Consider the following 19,729-nt stretch of genomic DNA (forward strand, 5'->3'; position numbering starts at 1 on the left):
CCACCACGGTCCTTTTTATCCTGGGCGTCGACCGAGCCAGTATAGCCTTGGTTTTGGTTTGCTTTTCCATAGTACTAATGGGTTAGGTGCTCTTGGTTCCACACCTCAGCTGAGACCTCTCTGGCTTGGTTGGACCTGCTGGTAGTTACACTACCAGCAGCACAGCTCTTAGCATCCCTGGAGTAGTTAAGCCCCTCACCACGACAAGGTGGCACCCATCGGTGGGTCAATAATAATACTAATAATAATAATGGGAACTTGTGCTACAAATACCACCTGCCTGTGACAAAGAACTGGTGGGATCACAAGCCGGAAAAAGTTACAGAGAATGAACACACCAAACTTCTCTGGGACTTCCGGATTCAGACAGACAGAGTTTTGGAGCACAATACTCCTGACCTCACAATCGTGGTAAAAAACCAAGTATGGATCGTCGATGTTACAATCCCAGGTGACAGCAGGATTGCAGAGAAACAACTGGAAAAGCTGACACGATATGTGGATTTGGAAATCGAACTGCAAAGACTCTGGCACAAGCCAGTAAAGGTGGTCCCAGTGGTGATCGGCACACTGGGTGCAGTGCCTAAAGACCTTGGCCTGAACTTAAACACAATTGGCGCTGACATAATTACCATCTGTCCGCTGCAGAAGGCCACCTTACTGGGATCTGCACGCATTATTTGCCGATACATCACACAGTCCTAGACACTTGGGAAATATCCCCTCCATTAAAACGGCTAATATTTAGTCAACAAACACATTAAAAAAGTAAACAGATTAAAACATATGAAGTGCATAGTTACATTCATCCAAGATCCGTATCCATACTCTCACATACACGCACAGTCACTTATGGACCCACCGCCAAGACTCTAGCCATGGAAGACAATCATAGTCAGCCACGAAGGATCGCCTATAGCAGGGGTGTCAAACACATTTTCATCAAGGGCCACATCAGCCACTGAATCCATGGAACAAATACACACACACACCATACGCGCGCACGCACACACGCACACACATAGTGGTTGGTATCCTGTAGTTTTTACGCAATGTGGGTTCTCAGCACCTCCAATCACTTTTGATTATTTGCCATGCAGACAGGGGATTATGGGAATTTCAGCCCAACAGTTCTTGTGGCCCTGAGTTTGGGGAAAGGTTAAAGAGCATTTTAAAGTCAGACATCACATCCACAAGGCTGGTACCCAAATCCAAACTAGTCTCCTGACTCAACAGAAAAAACTGCAGCCTTCTAAATCTTATTGTAGCACAACTCCCATGTGGCCTAATATGAGTTTTAATGGTCATTTTAATGTATTTTCTGTATTGTAATTCTTTTTTACCATACTATTATTATTTAATTGTTTTTTAACTTTCATGTTGCTCTTTTTAAACTGTTTAGTGTGGCTAGATGTTAGCCACCATTGAGTCCCCATGGGAAAAAGGCAGGATATAAGTACAGCTGATAATAATAATAATAATAATGTGTTGTCGGTGGCTTTCACTGGGTTGCTGTGAGTTTTCCAGACTGTATGACCATGTTGTTTATTACTGTTATTCCTGTTCAGACTATTGGTTGCTTTATGATGTTGTTTTATGTTATTATCATGTTGTTTTATTTTATTGCGTTGTGTATTTAATCTATGTCTGTTTGGGCTTGTCCCCATGTAAGCCACCGTGAGTCCCTTTGGGGAGATGGAGGCAGGGTACAAAAATAAAGTTGTTGTTGTTGTTGTTGTTGTTGTTGTTATTATTATTATTATTATTATTATTATTATTATTTGAAATACAAGATAAGTACACAGCAAACAATATCACTATGCTGGCTGTTGTATTGGATCACATGTCAGACACTTCCCAAATGTCTAGGACTATGTGATGTATCGGTGAATAATGTGTGCAGTAGGGTGACCTTTTGCAGCTGACAGATGTCAGGTCTTTAGGCACTGCACCCAGTGTGCTGATCACCACTGGTATCACCTTGACTGGCTTGTGCCAGAGTCTTTACAGTTCGATTTTTAAATCCTCATATCGTGTCAGCTTTTCCAGTTGTTTCTCTTCAATGCTGCTGTTGCCTGGGATTGCAACATTGATGATGATTATGATGTTCCAGAAGCACTCTCTCAGATATACAAACCTCACTTGCCTAGTTTCCAAAAGACCTCACAACCTCTGAGGATGCCTGCCATAAATATAGGCAAAACATCAGGAGAGAACAAACTTAAGACCCCCCCCCCCCCCCCGGGTCCCTAATGAAGGCCTACCTTTTTCTTTGTCCCTTCTGAGCTCCTCCCTCAGGAACACATTCTCCCTCAGACACCTATTCTTTTTATCTCACCCAGGGTTTTACCAATTTTATCAATTTCATTCTCAACACATTTGGCCCGCCCCGTGTTTCATTTTCTATTATGTTATTTTGTGATTGTGTATTTCATTCTGTCATTTCTTGTATTTATTTGATGCTATTTTGTTTCTTTGAATTTTGCTTTGTTGTATTGTTACTTTTGGGCTTGGTCTCATGTCAGCCCCCCCAAGTCTCCTTTGATGATATGGTGGCAGGGTATAAATAAAGTTTATGATTATGCATATTATTATTAAGAACAAACCTACAGACCCGATCTTGTTCAAAACTTTCAGACTGCCTGCAATGCAGTTCAAGATGGGTCTGCACTATTTCTATTTCTAATATTATATATTATATTATATTTCTTATAATGTGCTATGTACACATCAGTTCCCGGCTGCTCCTCCCAGTCCGATGATGTCAGGGAGTCCCCTGGCCAATCACAGTGAAGACGGCTCAGGAAGGCGGGCATGCGAAATTCAAAGGACAAAAATGTATAAAAGTACATGTTTTTCTGCTATGTATCTCATCCTATTTTGGGGGTGGATTACTGCAGGCTGGCATCATTTTCAGCTGAAATTAAATAAAGACCTCATTGGCTTCTGCTTCAACTTGGTGAGATTATTTACTCTGGAATACTGGCTTCTTTTTCTCACCAAGCTCAATCTACAGTTGCTTGGATCTCACTATCCACAGTCATTCTAAATTGCTCAACAACAATGGGAGGTCAAAACAATCACTACATGTACTACTAGACTTCCCCTGCCACGTGTTGCTGCGGCCCAGTCTGTGTATATGTGTTTTGTGTGTGTCTATGTGTGTATGTATATTTGTGTATATGTGTATATATGTGGTTTTGCTCATGCAATGTTTTTTTTTAAGTCTCTTCCACAGTGTTTTTCAGTGTGTTTATGGTCACTCGTTAGCCTGACAGGTGTATTATGTCCAAATTTGCTTAGTGTTTTTTGTTATGTTAATCTCACAAACAAACATTACTTTTTTATTTATATGGATAACTAGCTGTGGCCCAGTCTGTGTATATGTATTTTGTGTGTGCATATATGTGTACATGTGTGTGTATATATTTGTGTATATCTGTATATATGTGGTTTTGTGCATGCATTGTAATACATTTTTGGTTCTTTGGCTTTTTAAGTCTCTTTTGCTGTGTTTTTTCAGTGTTTTTATGAGTGATGGCCACTCATTGGCCTGATAGGTGTATTGTATCCAAATCTGCTGTCAATTCGTCCAGTGGTTTTTGAGTTATGTTAATCACACAAATGAACATTACATTTTTATTTATATAGATAATATGCACATGTATTCTAATTTCTCTCTCTTCCCCCCCCCCCTTCTACATCTATACCTTTTATACTACCTTCTTACTTTCTTATCCTTTCACTTGATCACTTATGGGAATATATTGTATTCTTATGTTTTATTTATTTTATTGTGATGTTTATTCTGTGTTTTGGTTTTATTCTGTTGTAATGCACTGCTGGGCTTGGTCTCATGTAAGCTGACCCAAGTCCCCTTTGGGGAGATGGTGGTGGGGTATAAATAAAGATTATTATTATTATTATTATTATTATTATTATTATTATATCTCATTTTATGTAGTTCTAAAATGTGACACTTTGGTTTTGTCCCCTTTTTTGTTTTCTCTTTTTTATTTATCCCTAATAAAATATTAATCAATAATAATAAAGATGAGTCTGCACTGACCATATCATGCAGTTCCAACTGCACTCTTTGGCAGGGCAAATCCAGCCTTTCCTCTGCCTCTTTCTTTCTTTCTTTCTTTCTTTCTTTCTTTCTTTCTTTCTTTCTTTCTTTCTTCCTCCCTCCTCCTCTTCCTCCTCCTCCTCCTCCCCCGGCCAGTGTCCTGCCTGATTGGTGAGCTACACTCTCTGGCCTTTTAAGGGCTGTCAACCGGTCAATCTAAAGTGATGCGCGGGGGGGAAAGGAGGGGCCCGTCCCCTTGCAATGGATCCTCTTACCAGCCAATCGCCTCTTGGCCTGGCCGTTCCCCAAATACCCGAGAGCCAATGGCCTGGGTGGGACGGGGGGGAGGCAGGGGCCATGCCAGGGAGCCAGGCTTCCCACCCGGAGCCCCCTCCCCTCTCTCTCTTCGGCCAGCGGCTGCTGCTGCGTGCCGGGCTCCCGCGACTGGTTCCTCTTAAGCTCCCTGTCCCTTGGCTGGCGTCACAATGGTGATCAAAGTCTTTGTGGCCACGTCCTCGGGGTCGACGGCGGTAGGTTTGCTTCGCATTTCCCCCCCGTAGAGCTTCTGTCTAGACGGGAGAGGTTGGGAGTTTGAGAAAGGGGCGTGGTGGAGTCCCGCACTGCGAGTGCACCTGCACGGTGGAGTTAATGCAGTTTGACACCGCTCCAACTGCCTGGGATTTGTAGTTTGAAGAGACAGGAGTAGGATCAAGACCTTGCCAAACTACAATTCCCACAACCTCATAGCTGTGAGTGTGGCAGACTCTATTCTGTGATGCTTTGGTGCTGATTTGCAAAAAGCATGGCTCTGGTATTGGATATTCCTTACCTGGAAGTTAACCCTGAATTCCAAAGTAACCCCAACGCCCAAAATTGACTTGAGTGACACCTTCAGTGTACACAAACCTGGTTGCAGGCACAAAACTTGTGCATCAAGTTAATTTCAGGCTCTGGCTGTGGATGCAACTATCTTGTAGAATTAATGCACTTTGACCCCACTTGAACTGCCATAGCTCATGGGAGATTGTGGCAGAGAAGGCTAAAAACCTTGTAAAACTACAGCTCCCATAATTGCATCGCATTAGGCCATGGCAGTTCAAGTGAAGGCAGTTCAAGGGCCTTCTCCATGGCCGCCCCCACCTCTGGAACTCCCTTCCCAAGGAACTAAAGATGGCCCCCTCTCTGCCCACCTTCAAGAAACAGCTGAAGATGTACCTTTGCTCACTGGCTTAGGAGGAGGAACAGATGGCAATACTGCCATTATACCTCTGATTATTAGCTGCCATCTGTATCCGTGCCCAGTTTGTCCCACCAATAGGCATAGCAATTATCAATCTTATTTGCCTCCAAGGAACTGGGAAATTGACACTTCTGTTTGGTGTTTGATGTTTTCTTTCATGTTTGATATAATACAGTGGTTCTCAGCCTTCCTAATGCCACAACCCCTTAATACCTCGTGTTGTAGTGACCCACAACCATAAAATTATTTTTGTTGCTACATCATAACTGTAATTCTGTTACTGTTATGAATTGTAATGTAAATATCCAATATGCAGGATGTATTTTCATTCACTAGATCAAATTTGGCATAAATACCTGATACACCCAAATGTGAACACTCGAGGAATTTGGGGAAAATAGACCTTGACATTTGGGATTTGTAGTTGCTGGGATTTATATTTCACCTACAATCAAAGAGCCCCTTGAATCCCACCAACGATAGAATTGAACCAAACTTGGCACACAGAACTCCCATGACCAACAGAAAACACTGGAAGGGTTTGGTGGGCATTGACCTTGAGTTTTGGAGTTGTAGTTCACCTACATCAAGAGAGCACTGTGGACTCAAACAATGATGGACCTGGTCCAAACTTGGCATGGATACTCAATATGCCCAAATGTGAACACTCATGGAATTTGGGGAAAATAGACCTTGACATTTTGGAGTTGTAGTTGCTGGGATTTATAGTTCACCTACAGTCAAAGAGCCCCTTTAATCCAACCAATGATAGAATTGGGCCAAACCTCCCACACAGAACCCCCATGACCAACAAAAAATACTGTGTTTTCTCTGACACCCCCTCGCAACCACTCCAGGGGTCCCAACCCCCAGGTTGAGAAACGCTGATATAATAGGTTGCATTTTTATTTAATTTTAGTTGTTTGCTTTTATATGTTGGGTTGTCAATTTTTGTTATTATGGATGTATTGTTATTATGTTCAGACATTTAATATTTGCCTTTTATGTTTGGAATCCTCCCTGAGTCCCTCCGGAGAGATAGGGTGTAATATAAATAAATGTTGTTGTTGTTGTTGTTGTTGTTCAAGTGGGGTCAAACTGCATTAATTCTACAGAGTCAATGCACTCTCTGAAACATAAATGAAGTTCATGTTTAGATTTGGGTGCCACCTCCAAATTATTTCATAATGTATATGCAAGTATCCCAACATCCAAATTACCCCCCCCCCCCTCTACATCTATACCTTTTATACTACCTTCTTACTTTCTTATCCTTTTACTTGATCACTTATGGGAATATATTGTATTCTTATGTTTTATTTATTTTATTGCAATGCTTATTCTGTGTTTTGGTTTTATTGTGTTGTAATGCACAGAATAAAACCTGGTCCCAAGAATTTTGGATAAGCGATACTATCACCTGTGTAAACCCTCACCTGATGGTTGCAAATGCAGCTAAGGATGCAAATTCTCATGGCACTATTTGCTCAAATGCACCACAAGGCTATTTTCCCCCAAATGCTTCAACATGCAGAGAATTAGAGTCAACACAAAGCATATAATTTCTTTTCTTTTGTGATATACGTCATTCAAATGTGCATTTTGTTTCACTGTAATAAGCTGTGCCATTGTAAATTTTGATAAAGATTAGGTGGGGTTTATTCCACACTAGAGCACACTGTTTCTGAACATGTAACATTATTAAAAATTGGGGGTTTTTTGTGTCAGGAGTGACTTGAGAAACCACAAGTCACTTCTAGTGTGAGAGAATTGGTCATCTGCAAGGACATTGCCCAGGGGACAATGTTTTTCCATCCTTGTGGGAGGCTTCTCTCATGTCCCCACATGAGGAGCTGGAGCTGACAGAGGGAGCTCATCCATGCTCTCCCTGGATTCGAACCTCCAACTTGTCGGTATTCAGTCCTGCCAGCACAAGGGTTTAACCAATTTTTCCACAATGAGCTTCACAAAACGAAAATAAAGACTAGCTTGAATGGTTATAGTAAGAGAGAAATAGGTTTTTTAAAACATTTCTTTTGAGGAAGATCTGATAGGAGAGGAACAAGAATGAAATACTGTGCATGCCTCCTTAAAATTCTCGCATTAAGGCAGTCTTACAGTAATACAATGTTTCCTGGTGGATTTTGAACAAATCTGATGTCAAAGTTCAGAACTGTTATGTGGACGAAGTGAAAAGGTTGGAAGGTGGGAACTGGGAATGAACTGTTTCCTTTTATATCCAGTTCCCACATGAGCTCAAATTGCAGCCTTGGCAAAGTAATCCTGTCTGTCACAGGGACGCTTCTCAACAAACTGGCTGCTGCTTGCACATAATTCAGGGACTGCATCACTGACACAACCTCAAGAAGCTTCCAGAGCAGCAGGAGGACTGGAAAGGACGAGATGTAGACGCCCGCCTCCTATCTGTTGCTGATTCTTCTCTCCAGGCACTTTCATGCTACACAATTACAGCACTGTAGTTTCTTATTGACTGCTACTGTTTCCTCCAATGCAATCAAAAGGTTGTGGTTTAGGGAGAAGGATTTATAATTCCCATCCAGGAAGTTCCTAGTGCCTCACCAAACTAAAAACTCCAGGATTCTGTAGGATGTTGTCGTGCCAGTCAAAGTAGAATCATAGTACTATAACTGAGCAGTGTCGATAGGATTCTGGTAGCCCCATATCTATTAAATAGCTCAATAATCAAGAGAATGCCATTTATTATTTGATTGTTTATTAAGATTATGCAATTTGTTATTGTGGCATAGGTCCTGTATATGTTATCTACTGTATGCAATGTATCTGACTTCCTAGTCAACATGTTTTGGATTGAATTAGACTGTAATAGTGTATCTATTTTAATGTTACAACATGGCAAAACTGACTCCTAAGTAAATATTCATAAGATTGCATTATAAAACTTTACATTTAAAAGGTATCTCTCTGCTCCTTTCTGAGGAGTGGCCTATGATCTTTGTATGTGGAATTTCCCATTCTCATATGTTTGAGTCTCTGCACCCCTCAGACCTTAAATTTCAGAAATAGCCTTTATCTGGCCCAATCTACACTGCTATATAATGCAGTTTCACAATGCAGTTTCACAGTGCAGTTTCACTGCATTGAACTGAATTACTTGAGTCTATACTGATGGGTTTTTTTTTTACACATTTCTCCTAAGACCACACCTGCTTTCTGATTCAGAAATATTGTTTTAACCTGTACATGGATTTATGCAAGTGAAATAGGTAGATTGTGGGCTCCCTGGTGGCGCAGCGGGTAAACCACTGAGCTGCTGAACTTGCTGACCAAAAGGTTGGCAGTTTGAATCTGGGGAGCAGGGTGAGCTCCCAAAGTTAGGCCCAGCCTCTACCTATCTGGCAGTTCCAAAACATGCAAATGTGAGTAGATCAATAGGTACCACTTCTGTGGGAAGGTAATAGCACTCCATGCAATCATGCTGGCCACATGACCTTGAAAGTGTCTACGGACAACGCCAGCTCTTCAGCTTAGAAATGAAGATGAGCACTGCCCCTCAGAGACTAGACTTAATGTCAGGGGAAACTTTTAATAGGTATATTATATAGATTGAATTAAGCAGATCATAAAATTATAAAGTTGGAAGAGACCTCGTGGGCCACCCAGTCCAGACCTCGTGGACCATCCAGTCCAACCCCCTGCCAAGAAGCAGGAGAATTGCATTCAAAGCACCCCTAACAGATGGCCATCCAGCCTCTGTTTAAAAGCCTCCAAAGAAGGAGCCTCCACCACACTCCAGGGCAGAGATTTCCACTGCTGAACAGCTCTCACAGTTAGGAAGTTCTTCCTCATGTTCAGGTGTAATCTCTTTAAGTAGCTGAATGTTAGATGACTAAAACTAATATGGTTACTTATTTACAATTTCATGTGTGTTGTATTCCTGATTGTAGCAGCTGTGGTAATTGATCACAATACTTGCATGACAAAAGTTAATGTCACCAGTAGTATATGAACAGTACAATCAGAAAAGTTGTTGATGTGAAACAGAAGAAGCCTAGTCTGCTGGCTTATTGTACTTTCCTGCTGAGAAAAGTGATGGAAATAAAGAGTTCAAGTCATCTTGTAATGAAGTAGACTCCCAGCATTGACATTTTGGTGAACAAAATACTGTACTTTCCAAAGTCTTATCTTTTGCTCATTTTTTTTACATTACCTACAGTTTTAGACTAGTACATGTGCAAGTGATCGCTCTGGCTCCCTAACATAGCCAATGTTTTACACTAACAATGTAAACCCATTCTCATGTAGTTATTGTTTGATTGATGCCCATTTCTTCTTCATGTGAACTCAAGACAACTAAGAATCTTATATAAAAACACAGTCAATCCTCCATATCCATGGATTCTATATCCATGGATTCAACCATCCACAGCTTGAAAGTATTCCAACAGAAAATTGATATTGCCATTTTATATAAGAATACAATTTTACTATACTATTGTATATAATGGGACTTCTGCATCCATAGTATCAGCAGGGCATCTGGTAGCCAAACCATAGCAGATACTAAGGACCCACTTACAAAAATCTAAAATCAAAAAGTACATATGAATAAATTCATGAATTTCAAATGTGCGTTAAACTACAATTATAACAATAATTGATATAAACCTCAAAAGCAGGCCTTCATCTCAACTTTCACAACAACAATCTCTTGCTATTCTCAGAGAGCAAATATAGTGCAGTAGTTTAATTGTGGGAAGCCTCTAGGAGACCAATGAATGGGTTTCACTCAGCCCTGTGGAAACCCAATGGGTAATCTTGGACAAGTCACATACCGTATTCTCATTCTTAAAGGAAGATAGTGCAAACCCCCTCTGAATAAATCTTGCCAAGCAAACCTTATAGCAGGGTTGCCTTAAGCCAAAGTCAACCTGAAGGCACATAACAAGTTGCCACCTGTATGCACTGTCTGAGTACTCTAAATCAAATAGATTGACAGGGAAAGGGAGGGATGCTATCCCCTTTCCTTCACTCTGCTCATCCTGCTCAGCTCTTGTTTCTGTCAAAAGGTCCACCAGCCTGCTCCAACATTACTAGAGATCATCAGTTTCCTTTCATTTTATGCCCGCACTTTCATAATCTCTCAGCCAGCTTGATAAACAATGGCAAATGAACTTGTGGCTCTCCAGATGTTGATGATCCACTACTCTTACTATAATAGTAATAATAGTAATAATAATAATAATAATAATAATAATCCTCATCATAATCACCATCAGAGAATAATGCCGATACATCACACAGTCCTAGACACTTAGGAAGTGTCCAGCATGTGATCAAATACTAAAGCCAGCACAGTGATCGTGTTTGCTGTGTACTAATCTTGTTATGTATCACATAATAAAGTAATAATAATAATAATAATAATAATAATAATAATACTTTGGCACAAGCCAATCAAGGTGGTTCCAGTGGTGTATGGCACACTGGGTGCAGTGCCTAAAGACCTTGGCCTGCACTTAAACACAATCAGTGCTGACAAAATTACCATCTGTCATCTGTGAAAGGCCACCCTACTGGGATCTGCACACATTATTCACCGATACATCACATAGTCCTAGACACTTGGGAAGTGTTTGACGTGTGATCCAATACAAAAGCCAGCACAGTGATCATGTTTGCTGTGTACTAATCTTGTTGTGTTTCAAATAACAACAACAACAACAACAACAACAACAATTTTATTCCTTACCCGCCTCTCCTTGTGGCTCGAAGTAGGTTACAGAATAATTAAAACACATGAGCATCCCTTAGCACTGGCCAAGCTGATTGATGCTGATGAGACTTAAGAGACCAACAACTTTGGAGGATGAAGCTTCCTCAGCCCTATGGTAAAGCCTTGCAGTTGGTCCTGAACACTAACTTTTATTCCAGCTTTTGATTTATTTTGAATTCTGGCAATGTGAACCACTTTTCCAGCTATCTCTGTTGCCAGCAAGTACCTCTCTTTTGTGTCCCAATGGATCCTAAAAGGATGAACACGTCTAATATCTCATTCTCTAACTTTTTGTTTTCTGATCAGTTTTTGTCTTCCAGTAGTGGCTGCTCATTCCCAAAATTCATTGGGCTTGTGATCCACCTATTCTGAGCATTAGTCAGACTGTGGAAAAGTTATGTTTTTGGATTATAACTCTGAATGCTGACTATACAGAACTCTGTGAATTATCATCCAAAAAGAAACTTTTTCAAGCTGTGGTTAATTTTATTGATATGGTTTTATTAATGTAAATGGGGATGGAGTACTGTTAAACAGTTTAATCAGTCTGAGTAGTTCTTCACAGCTAAGGTATTGGTTTCAGTACCTGCAAATGTATAATTTCTAAATTCAGTGCTTTCAAATTTACATAATTTATTTCTACCTCTCCTTTTTCCTTGTTTTTCATTTACTAAGTATATATACTTTTTGTTCAAATATATATATGAAAGGTCAGTTCATATCCTAAGCACACTGACTTAGATATTTTAATGAACGATTGGGAAAATGTAAATAGTATATTATTTTGGTTCTGGTCCCAGTTGCACCTAACTAAATTCAATTATGCATTATCTACTCACTATCATATTCCACAGCATGTGTTCGTTTTTATGTATCCCACAATTAGCTCAAATAAGTATTCTGGTTTAAGAACAAATCTGTAGAGTGGCTAAGATTTAAGTACAGTAGTTTGTTCATGTCTGCCCATCAGGATTTCTACAAGAGCAAGAATTTCCATTTAGGTAGTTCACACGCAGGCTGCATATTAGAATATAATCACCATCTCATCAGAGCTTTGCTTCCTTTACATCCATTCTTTCCTCAGCTGTAATTTGAAACTATGGAATCTTGTGCAGGTTTCTCCTGCATCCTTCAGAAATAAGAGTAATTGAGGTTTCATAGAATCATAGAATTGAAAGGGACCCCAAGTACCACCTAGCTGAATCCCATCCTAGTGGAGGAATCACTACTGAAGCATCATGACTAGTGGCCACCTGTTCTTTGTTTTAAAGCATGTAATTAAAAGTCCACCACCTTCTAAAGTAGTATATTCCATCATGTTCAGACCACAATTGTCTCCAGAAATTCTTTCTAATGTTTAGTCAGAATCTCTTTTCTATAATTTGAATTCATCAGCTTGGAGTCATTTATTCACAATGAATTCACACTTGTCATATATGAGGCCCTTCAGTCACATTGGATATAGACCGGGGAAGGGAAATAGGCAGATAATATAGGGTTCCACAAGATCATAGAATCATAGAGTAGAATCATAGATCATAGAGTTGGAAGAGGCTTTGTGGGCCATCCAGTCCAACCCCATTAAGGAGCAGGAAAATTGCATTCAAGGCACCCCCAACAGATGGCGATCCAGCCTCTTTTTGAAAGCCTCCAAAGAAGGAGCCTCCATCACACTTCGGGGCAGAGAGTTCCACTGCTGAACAGCTCTCACAGTTAGGAAGTTCTTCCTAATGTTGAGGTGGAATCTCTTTTCCTGTAGTTTGAAGCCATTGTTCCGTGTCCTAGTCTCCAGGGCAGCAGAAAACAAGCTTATTCCCTCCTCCCTATGACTTCCCATACATATTTCTACATGACTATCATATCTCCTCTCAGCCTTCTCTTCTTCAGGCTAAACATGTCCAGCTCTTTAAGCCACTTCTCATATAGGGCTTGTTTCCCAGATCCTTGATCATTTTAGCTGCCCTCCTCTGGACACATTCCAACTTGTCAACATCTCCCTACAATTGCGGTGCCTAGAATTGGACACAGCATTACAGATGTGGTCTGACCAAGGCGGAATAGAGGAGTAACATGACTTTCCTGGATCTAGACCAAGGGTCCTCAAACTAAGGCCCGGGGGCTGGATACAGCCCTCCAAGGTAATTTACCCGGTCCTCACTCAGGGTCAACCTAAGTCTGAAATGACTTGAAAGCACACAACAATAACAACAACAATAACAATCCTATCTCATCAGCCAAAAGCAGGCCCACACTGCCCATTGAAATACCAATAAGTTTATATTTGTTAATATTGTTCTTCATTTTAATTATTGTATTCCATTTCAGCGTTTTTGCACTAGAAATAAGATATATGCAGTGTGCATAGGAATTCATTCATTTTTTTTTCAAATTATAATCCGGCCCTCCAACAGTTTGAGGGACTGTGACCTGGCCCTCTGCTTACAAAGTTTGAGGACCCCTGATCTAGACACTATACTATTTTTTTTGTATAGATATTTTTGTATGCTCCACCATGCTACACTACTGCAACCCAAATTGTGTCACTGATGTTAAACCCATATAGATGTTGTTTCTTCTTATGTCCACCCCTGAAAACCCGCTACTTCTCTTTTTCTGCTTCTTCAATACTTTAATCAGCAGGCTCTGTGGAACAAGGGAATCTTGGCAAACGTAGTAGTGCTTGTTTATTGAGGGTAGAGGTTAAATGTGACCGCCAGATGACAGAAATATACATGAAGCATCCTTTCCTCTTTTGAATTAATAAATTGTTTAATTTACCAGTACCCCTGGTAAAGTGCTTCTTTTGTTTACATGGTTTGTATGGTTGGTCCGAGTTTGCTTGAGAGAAGCATGAGAGAAGCTGTGTGGTGTCTAAAATATAACAGATAATTTGTTGTGTTATTTTTAATTAATGTACATAAAGAAATTATTTTTATATACACTTTTGCCCTCCAGAAACATTCCCTACCTGAGAGTTTGGATTCAGGCAAGGTGTCCATATTATCAGTATTGAATATAGAGGGGTGGTATCCATTGATAATAAAAATTGCTTCACAGGTACCTTGATGACATCTAAATGATACCTGCATTTGATGTCACTTTGGGAAGGGAAGGGCCAGGGAAGAAGTTCTTACACTGTGGCAGAAATGGGGATCAGGGAAAGCCCTCCGTCTTGAGGCTCATCTATACTGGTCACTTAATCCAAAACCAATCTGGAATGGCCACACACTCCTCCTCAACCTTTTGTGAAGAGGAGACTAGATAGCCCAACTGAATTATTTTAAAAACAATAACAGTGCTGCCTTGGGGAAAAGGAGGCAATTAAAACAAACAAACAATAAATATATCCTGCTTTTTTATATACTGGGCGGCTTTCTAAATGCCTTTCTTTGACGGTACCTAAAATGTTTTTATTAGGAGATGCAAATGATGTATACTTTTAGTATTCTTGTTATGGTTTTATATTATGTTTTAATGCTTTTAAATGTTTTATGGTGTTTTGGGGCATCGAATCATTGCCATTGTAAACCACCCTGAGTCGCCTAAGGGCTGAGAAGGGCGGTATACAAATATAGTAAATAAATAAATAAATAAATAAAATGATCAATCAGATATTGAAAACAGTTAGTAATCAACATCTTGAATAAATATTTTAACTTTTTTTGGTTTTCTTTGTTAAATGTCAACAGCATGACTGGTCAGTAACAATGAATGGTAATAACAACAACAACAACAACAACAACAACAATAATTTATTTATTTATTTGTAGACCACCCTATCTCCCCAAAGAGACTCAGGGCATTTTCCAACATGTATGGCAAACATTCAATGCCAAAAGGGGGAAAACATTCAAACAAAAATACAGCAGGACAGAACATATTGAACAATCTAAAAGCAATCTAACTCTAAACTTAATAACAACCTAATTAACCGACAATAAAAACTTAAATAACCTATACACATATAATATTTAATATAAATTTAACACAAAATAAAAGCAACTAAGAACAATAGCTAAAACCATAATAAAAAGATGGCATGTTATGCAACATGATCCTTGTTACTTCAATTTTTACTCATATTGAATACTATTAAATGGGCCTTTAAACTGTTTGAATGAATTATTCATAGTGTTTTAAGAGCAGGAAATTATTTTTATTTGAATGATTTAACATTTCCATGTCCTGTGATCCATACCATTTTATTGCCTTAGAGTGACCTTAGATATTGCTTACTAGTACGGCTAAAACACCAGCCCTTTAAAATTAGCTGAATTATGCAGTCTCGAGATAGATGCTGATTCCACAGTTTAGTTAAACTTCTGGGATTTGAGCCAATGTATATATGCCCAGAGGGTGAATGGACTTAAATCCAAATCTTTCCACTTAAATGAATAGCGGATTGTATCATATTGATTATCAAAAAGTTCACAGTATGAGAACTTAATTTGGAAGGGGAGGATGTTGAGGAAAGAGTGACTAATTTAATGGATCACCATAAGTCAAAATCTTAACAGCAAAAAAAGAAGATAAGTCTCAGTTTACTACTTCTGATCCTGGCAAGAACACTTCTTATATTATGTCATACTCCTTTGTTAAATAGACTGTTTTCAGTTATGCTATTTGTCAGTCTATAGATCTGTTGTTGTGTACCTTCACATCATGTCCACCTTATGGCTAACCTATCGCAGAGTTTTCTAGAGCTGAGAGTGTGGCCCGTCCATGATTTTCCAATATGTTTTTATGACTGAGTAGGGGCTTCAGTCATAGAGCATATCCATGCAGTACCTTTATCTTAGGAGCTTCCATAGCAAACATGAGGGTAGCCAGATGCAATCACTACAAAAGGCAAAAAAACGTGCATGATTTCCAGGTGCGGGAATATCGCGGTTTTGAGCCGAATATGTGGATCTTTGCATGTCTGTATGTCCCAATCGGAAATCATTGTATTGTTTATCTGGGTTTGCTCCCAGGTTTTAGATGTTTGTTCCTGATTGGCTGGTTCCTAAAAGAAGGGGACACTGGAGTAGAAGGCAAAAACTTTATTTGTGTGCCAGAAACTTCATGAAACATATGGAGGGCATAGTTTCTCTGGCCAGGACAAAGAAGGGAACTTTTGCAGTGATTCGCTGTAGTGACTCTCTGCTTATCCACATATCGACATCTTGAGGTTTTGTAAAAAACTGCCCAAGTTTTCGGAAGTCCCATGGTGGCTATCTTGGGAGCCTCTTGCAACAAAGCATCATGTCTGGACAACAGAGGCAGAAATCCCATGACCAATAAGTCTATATGTGGACTTCTTCTAAAGTTCTTGGATTTTTTGGTGTTTAAAACCCACGATTTTGTGCTGTCTGGAAGCACCCATAATCACAATCAAATATGTGAATAATCACATCTGGAGAAGTTAAACATGCAAATGTGGAGGGATGATTGTACAACTTTGACTGATATTCTTTGACCATTTACAGCACTACTATTATTTCCAAATATATATATATCCCAAAACACCAAGTATCAGTGCTCACCTGTATATATCACACACTTTTTTTTTTAAAAAAGGCCCTAGTTTCCCAGCACTTAAAAAAGCTAAACACACTGTAAACATCTTTTTTCATGGGATTTCTCTGTCTGGAGTACAATGTGGTCTGGATTACGTTGTTTGATGAGCTGCACCTTTGGCAGAATGCTGAACTATATGACACTGAGGCCCCTTCCACACAGCTGAATAAAATCCCACATTATCTGCTTTGAACTGCAATATATGAGTGCGGACTCAGATAACCCAGTTCAAAGCAGATATTGTGGGATTTTCTGCCTTGATATCCTGGGTTATATGATTGTGTGAAAGGGCCTTGTTTTCTTCGAGCTCTGTGGTGCTCTTTCACTTTAAGCTATGATCTCACAAGACTAAACTTTGTTGATCAGTCTCATCTGATCTCAGTACCTTTACTTTGATATTTTTTCAGGGGATGTTTGATGAAGTAGCAATGTGCTAGTTCCTCCTCCTCCTGTTAAACCTCAAGAAGCATTGTCTTCTAAAGAATGAGATTTCTCATTTCTGAAATGGAGCTTGCAATTCAAGAAAAGCTGAAATTCCTACAAAGTGCTTCAACCATGGCTGTAATATAATAAGCAGAAATAATTGTGTCAGCACATAGCTCAGAACAGATTGATGTTGTTTTAAGTAGTGCCAGATCAAAGAGCCACATTAACTTTACATGCCAATTCTAATTGGATTCTGGACATTTATCAGCTTATGCCAAATATGCAGAAATAATTAGTTTGAGGACAAAGTTTGCATGCCAAGAAAAATAGATGAATAGTCCCATTGCAACAGATTCAATGATTTTCTTATTTAAAATATCGTACCTGCTTGCCTAGCAAAAGGCATCCAAGGCTATTGTCACTGTATTGTACTGAAATTTTTGCATACCCAATAAACAGAAGAACATTTTTATTTTAAAAGCATTGGCTCTTTCTGAAAAGCATTGGTTCTTTCTGAGCAGGGGAATAAAGGACATAATTTTTCCATTCCTCTGGACTTTGAGTAAGCAACACTTTTTTGTGAGTGTACCCTACCCATGATTAGAATAAAAATTGCTGCCTCTACTTCCATATAGTTAGAAGAAGCAGGAAAAAAAACCCAATTTATATAAGATGATACAAGAGCATAAGAAGAGCCAACAGAAAATCAGTACAAATCCCTGTCTAATCTAACATTCTGATCATACAATCAGTTACTTATGGGAAGCCTGTCAGCAAGGACATGAGTATATATCAATGGTTCCCTACCTTTTTTTGACCAGGGTCCACTTTGACTAGGGATCACTTGACCAGGCCCCACTTTGACCAGGGCCCCCTTTGACCAGGGATCACTTGATTAGGTACCACTTTGACCAGGGCCCACTTGACCAGGGACTGCTTTGACCAGAGGCCACTTTGACCAGGGCCCAATTGATCAGGGACCCCTTTTGACTAGGGACTACTTGAACAGGGTCCACTTTGACCAGGGCTCACTTTGACCAGGGCCCACTTGACCAAGGACCACTTTGGCAGGGCCCACTTGACCAGGGCCCACTTTGACCAGGGACCACTTGAACAGGGACCACTTTGACCAGAGACCGCTTGAAGAGGGACCATTCTCCAACATTAGTACCAAAAGGAGCGCGGTTGGTCATCTCTGTGGAAGGAGCAAAAATAAAATGAATAAAAGAAAATGAATAAATAAAGAGGAAGGAGGTTCATGGACCGGATTTTCATTCTTATGGCCCACTGCTGGGCTGCAGCCCACAGGTATATATAGATATATAGAGACATACTGCCTCTGATACTGGAGTTGATATGCTGTATTTCCATTCAAGCTAGCAGTCACTGGTGATGGCTCCATTTGCCATTAATTTATCTAATCCCCCTTTAAAGCATCCAAGTTGGCAGTGAATGATATATTAATCTGCTGAGTGGAAAACTTCTTTTTGCCTGGATACTGAAATTTCATTCCCTTTTATTGATCTTAGATGTTACAGCTGCAGCAAGAATTGTACGTATACAGACACGCACATACCTCCTAGGTTTGTTTATTTTTTATTAAAAAAACAAACAAAGACATAGCTGGCACATTTAGCATAAAGTGCCATGTACAGTTAGCATAGCTTCTGGTCATAGATCTCTGGAATGAATTTACAGTTGAATGCAACTCTGGAGGTGTTTTTAATAATTGCAACAAAATGAGAGCTTGGAGTAACCAGGAATCAAAGGACACTACATTTCATTTAGTTCTGGTACTTAAAATATCCTAGGCTCAAAATGTACGCTGAGTCCCTCTGTTCATTCTAAGTGTATGACATTTACAAATTGGCTGTTGAGATTACAGTAATATGCAGAAGAGCGAAGAAAGAGGGGCCAGGGGACAGTTCCACCTTGTCTCCTGTGCTATTCTAATAATATGTTAGAATATAATATATAATATATTGTATATACATATAATATTTATAATATTGTAATGTAATGCAATATAATACTAGTAATAATATGATATTATAATTATATATTTATATTACATGTAATATTACTAATAATATTACAGTATAATTGATATAGTGCAATATAGCAATATTTAAAACTGATATTTTACTATGTTAATAATATATTGTATGTATATATACCTTGTAAGCCGCTCTGAGTCCCCTTCGGGGTGAGAAGGGCGGCATATAAATGTCGTAAATAAATAAATAAATAAATAAATACTTCCAACAAGCCTGAAGTCTTACGAACTGTGCCTTAGATGTTGCTGGGAATGGCACAGTAGCCATTCACAATCTTGTTCCTCCAAGGTCCCATGATCATCATAAAAGAAAATAAACTTTAACTGGCTCTTCAAAATATGTTGATTCCACAAGGACCTGGAAAAAAATTATAACTGAAAATTGGTTGTCTCTGTGGACTTTTGTTCTGGTTCTAACAATTTCTTCTCTTAATGAAGCTCACTCTTGTCTGTGGAGAGATAATTGTTTGAGGGAAATGACCTCATTATTGCTAAATCTTTGTTGGAGTCCTCAGATGAACTTCGAAGTGAGTTTTGTCCATTATTCTTCTTTTTTGATGGTGGTTTCTGTTATATTATAATTACATTTCTGATTCTTTGGGAAACTCATAAGAATTCTGACTA

The 19,729-nt window shown here is 39.4% G+C and overlaps 1 protein-coding gene across 2 annotated transcripts in view; it reads left to right on the top strand.

Annotated features, from left to right (window-relative positions):
• The first annotated feature begins 4,409 nt into the window (after nucleotides 1-4,409).
• SH3BGR (SH3 domain binding glutamate rich protein) overlaps nucleotides 4,410-19,729 on the top strand; it is a 53,693-nt gene continuing 38,373 nt past the window's right edge. Inside the window, exon 1 of one of the 2 annotated variants that reach the window (XM_060770316.2) lies at nucleotides 4,410-4,599. In XM_060770316.2, the coding sequence (XP_060626299.2) occupies nucleotides 4,555-4,599 (45 nt within the window). In that variant the 5' untranslated portion in view covers nucleotides 4,410-4,554. The remainder of the gene's footprint in view (nucleotides 4,600-19,729) is intronic. The other variant, XM_060770315.2, reaches the window with a different exon arrangement.

Source organism: Anolis sagrei, chromosome 3 (genome assembly GCF_037176765.1).
Source record: "Anolis sagrei isolate rAnoSag1 chromosome 3, rAnoSag1.mat, whole genome shotgun sequence".
NCBI lineage: Eukaryota > Metazoa > Chordata > Lepidosauria > Squamata > Dactyloidae > Anolis > Anolis sagrei.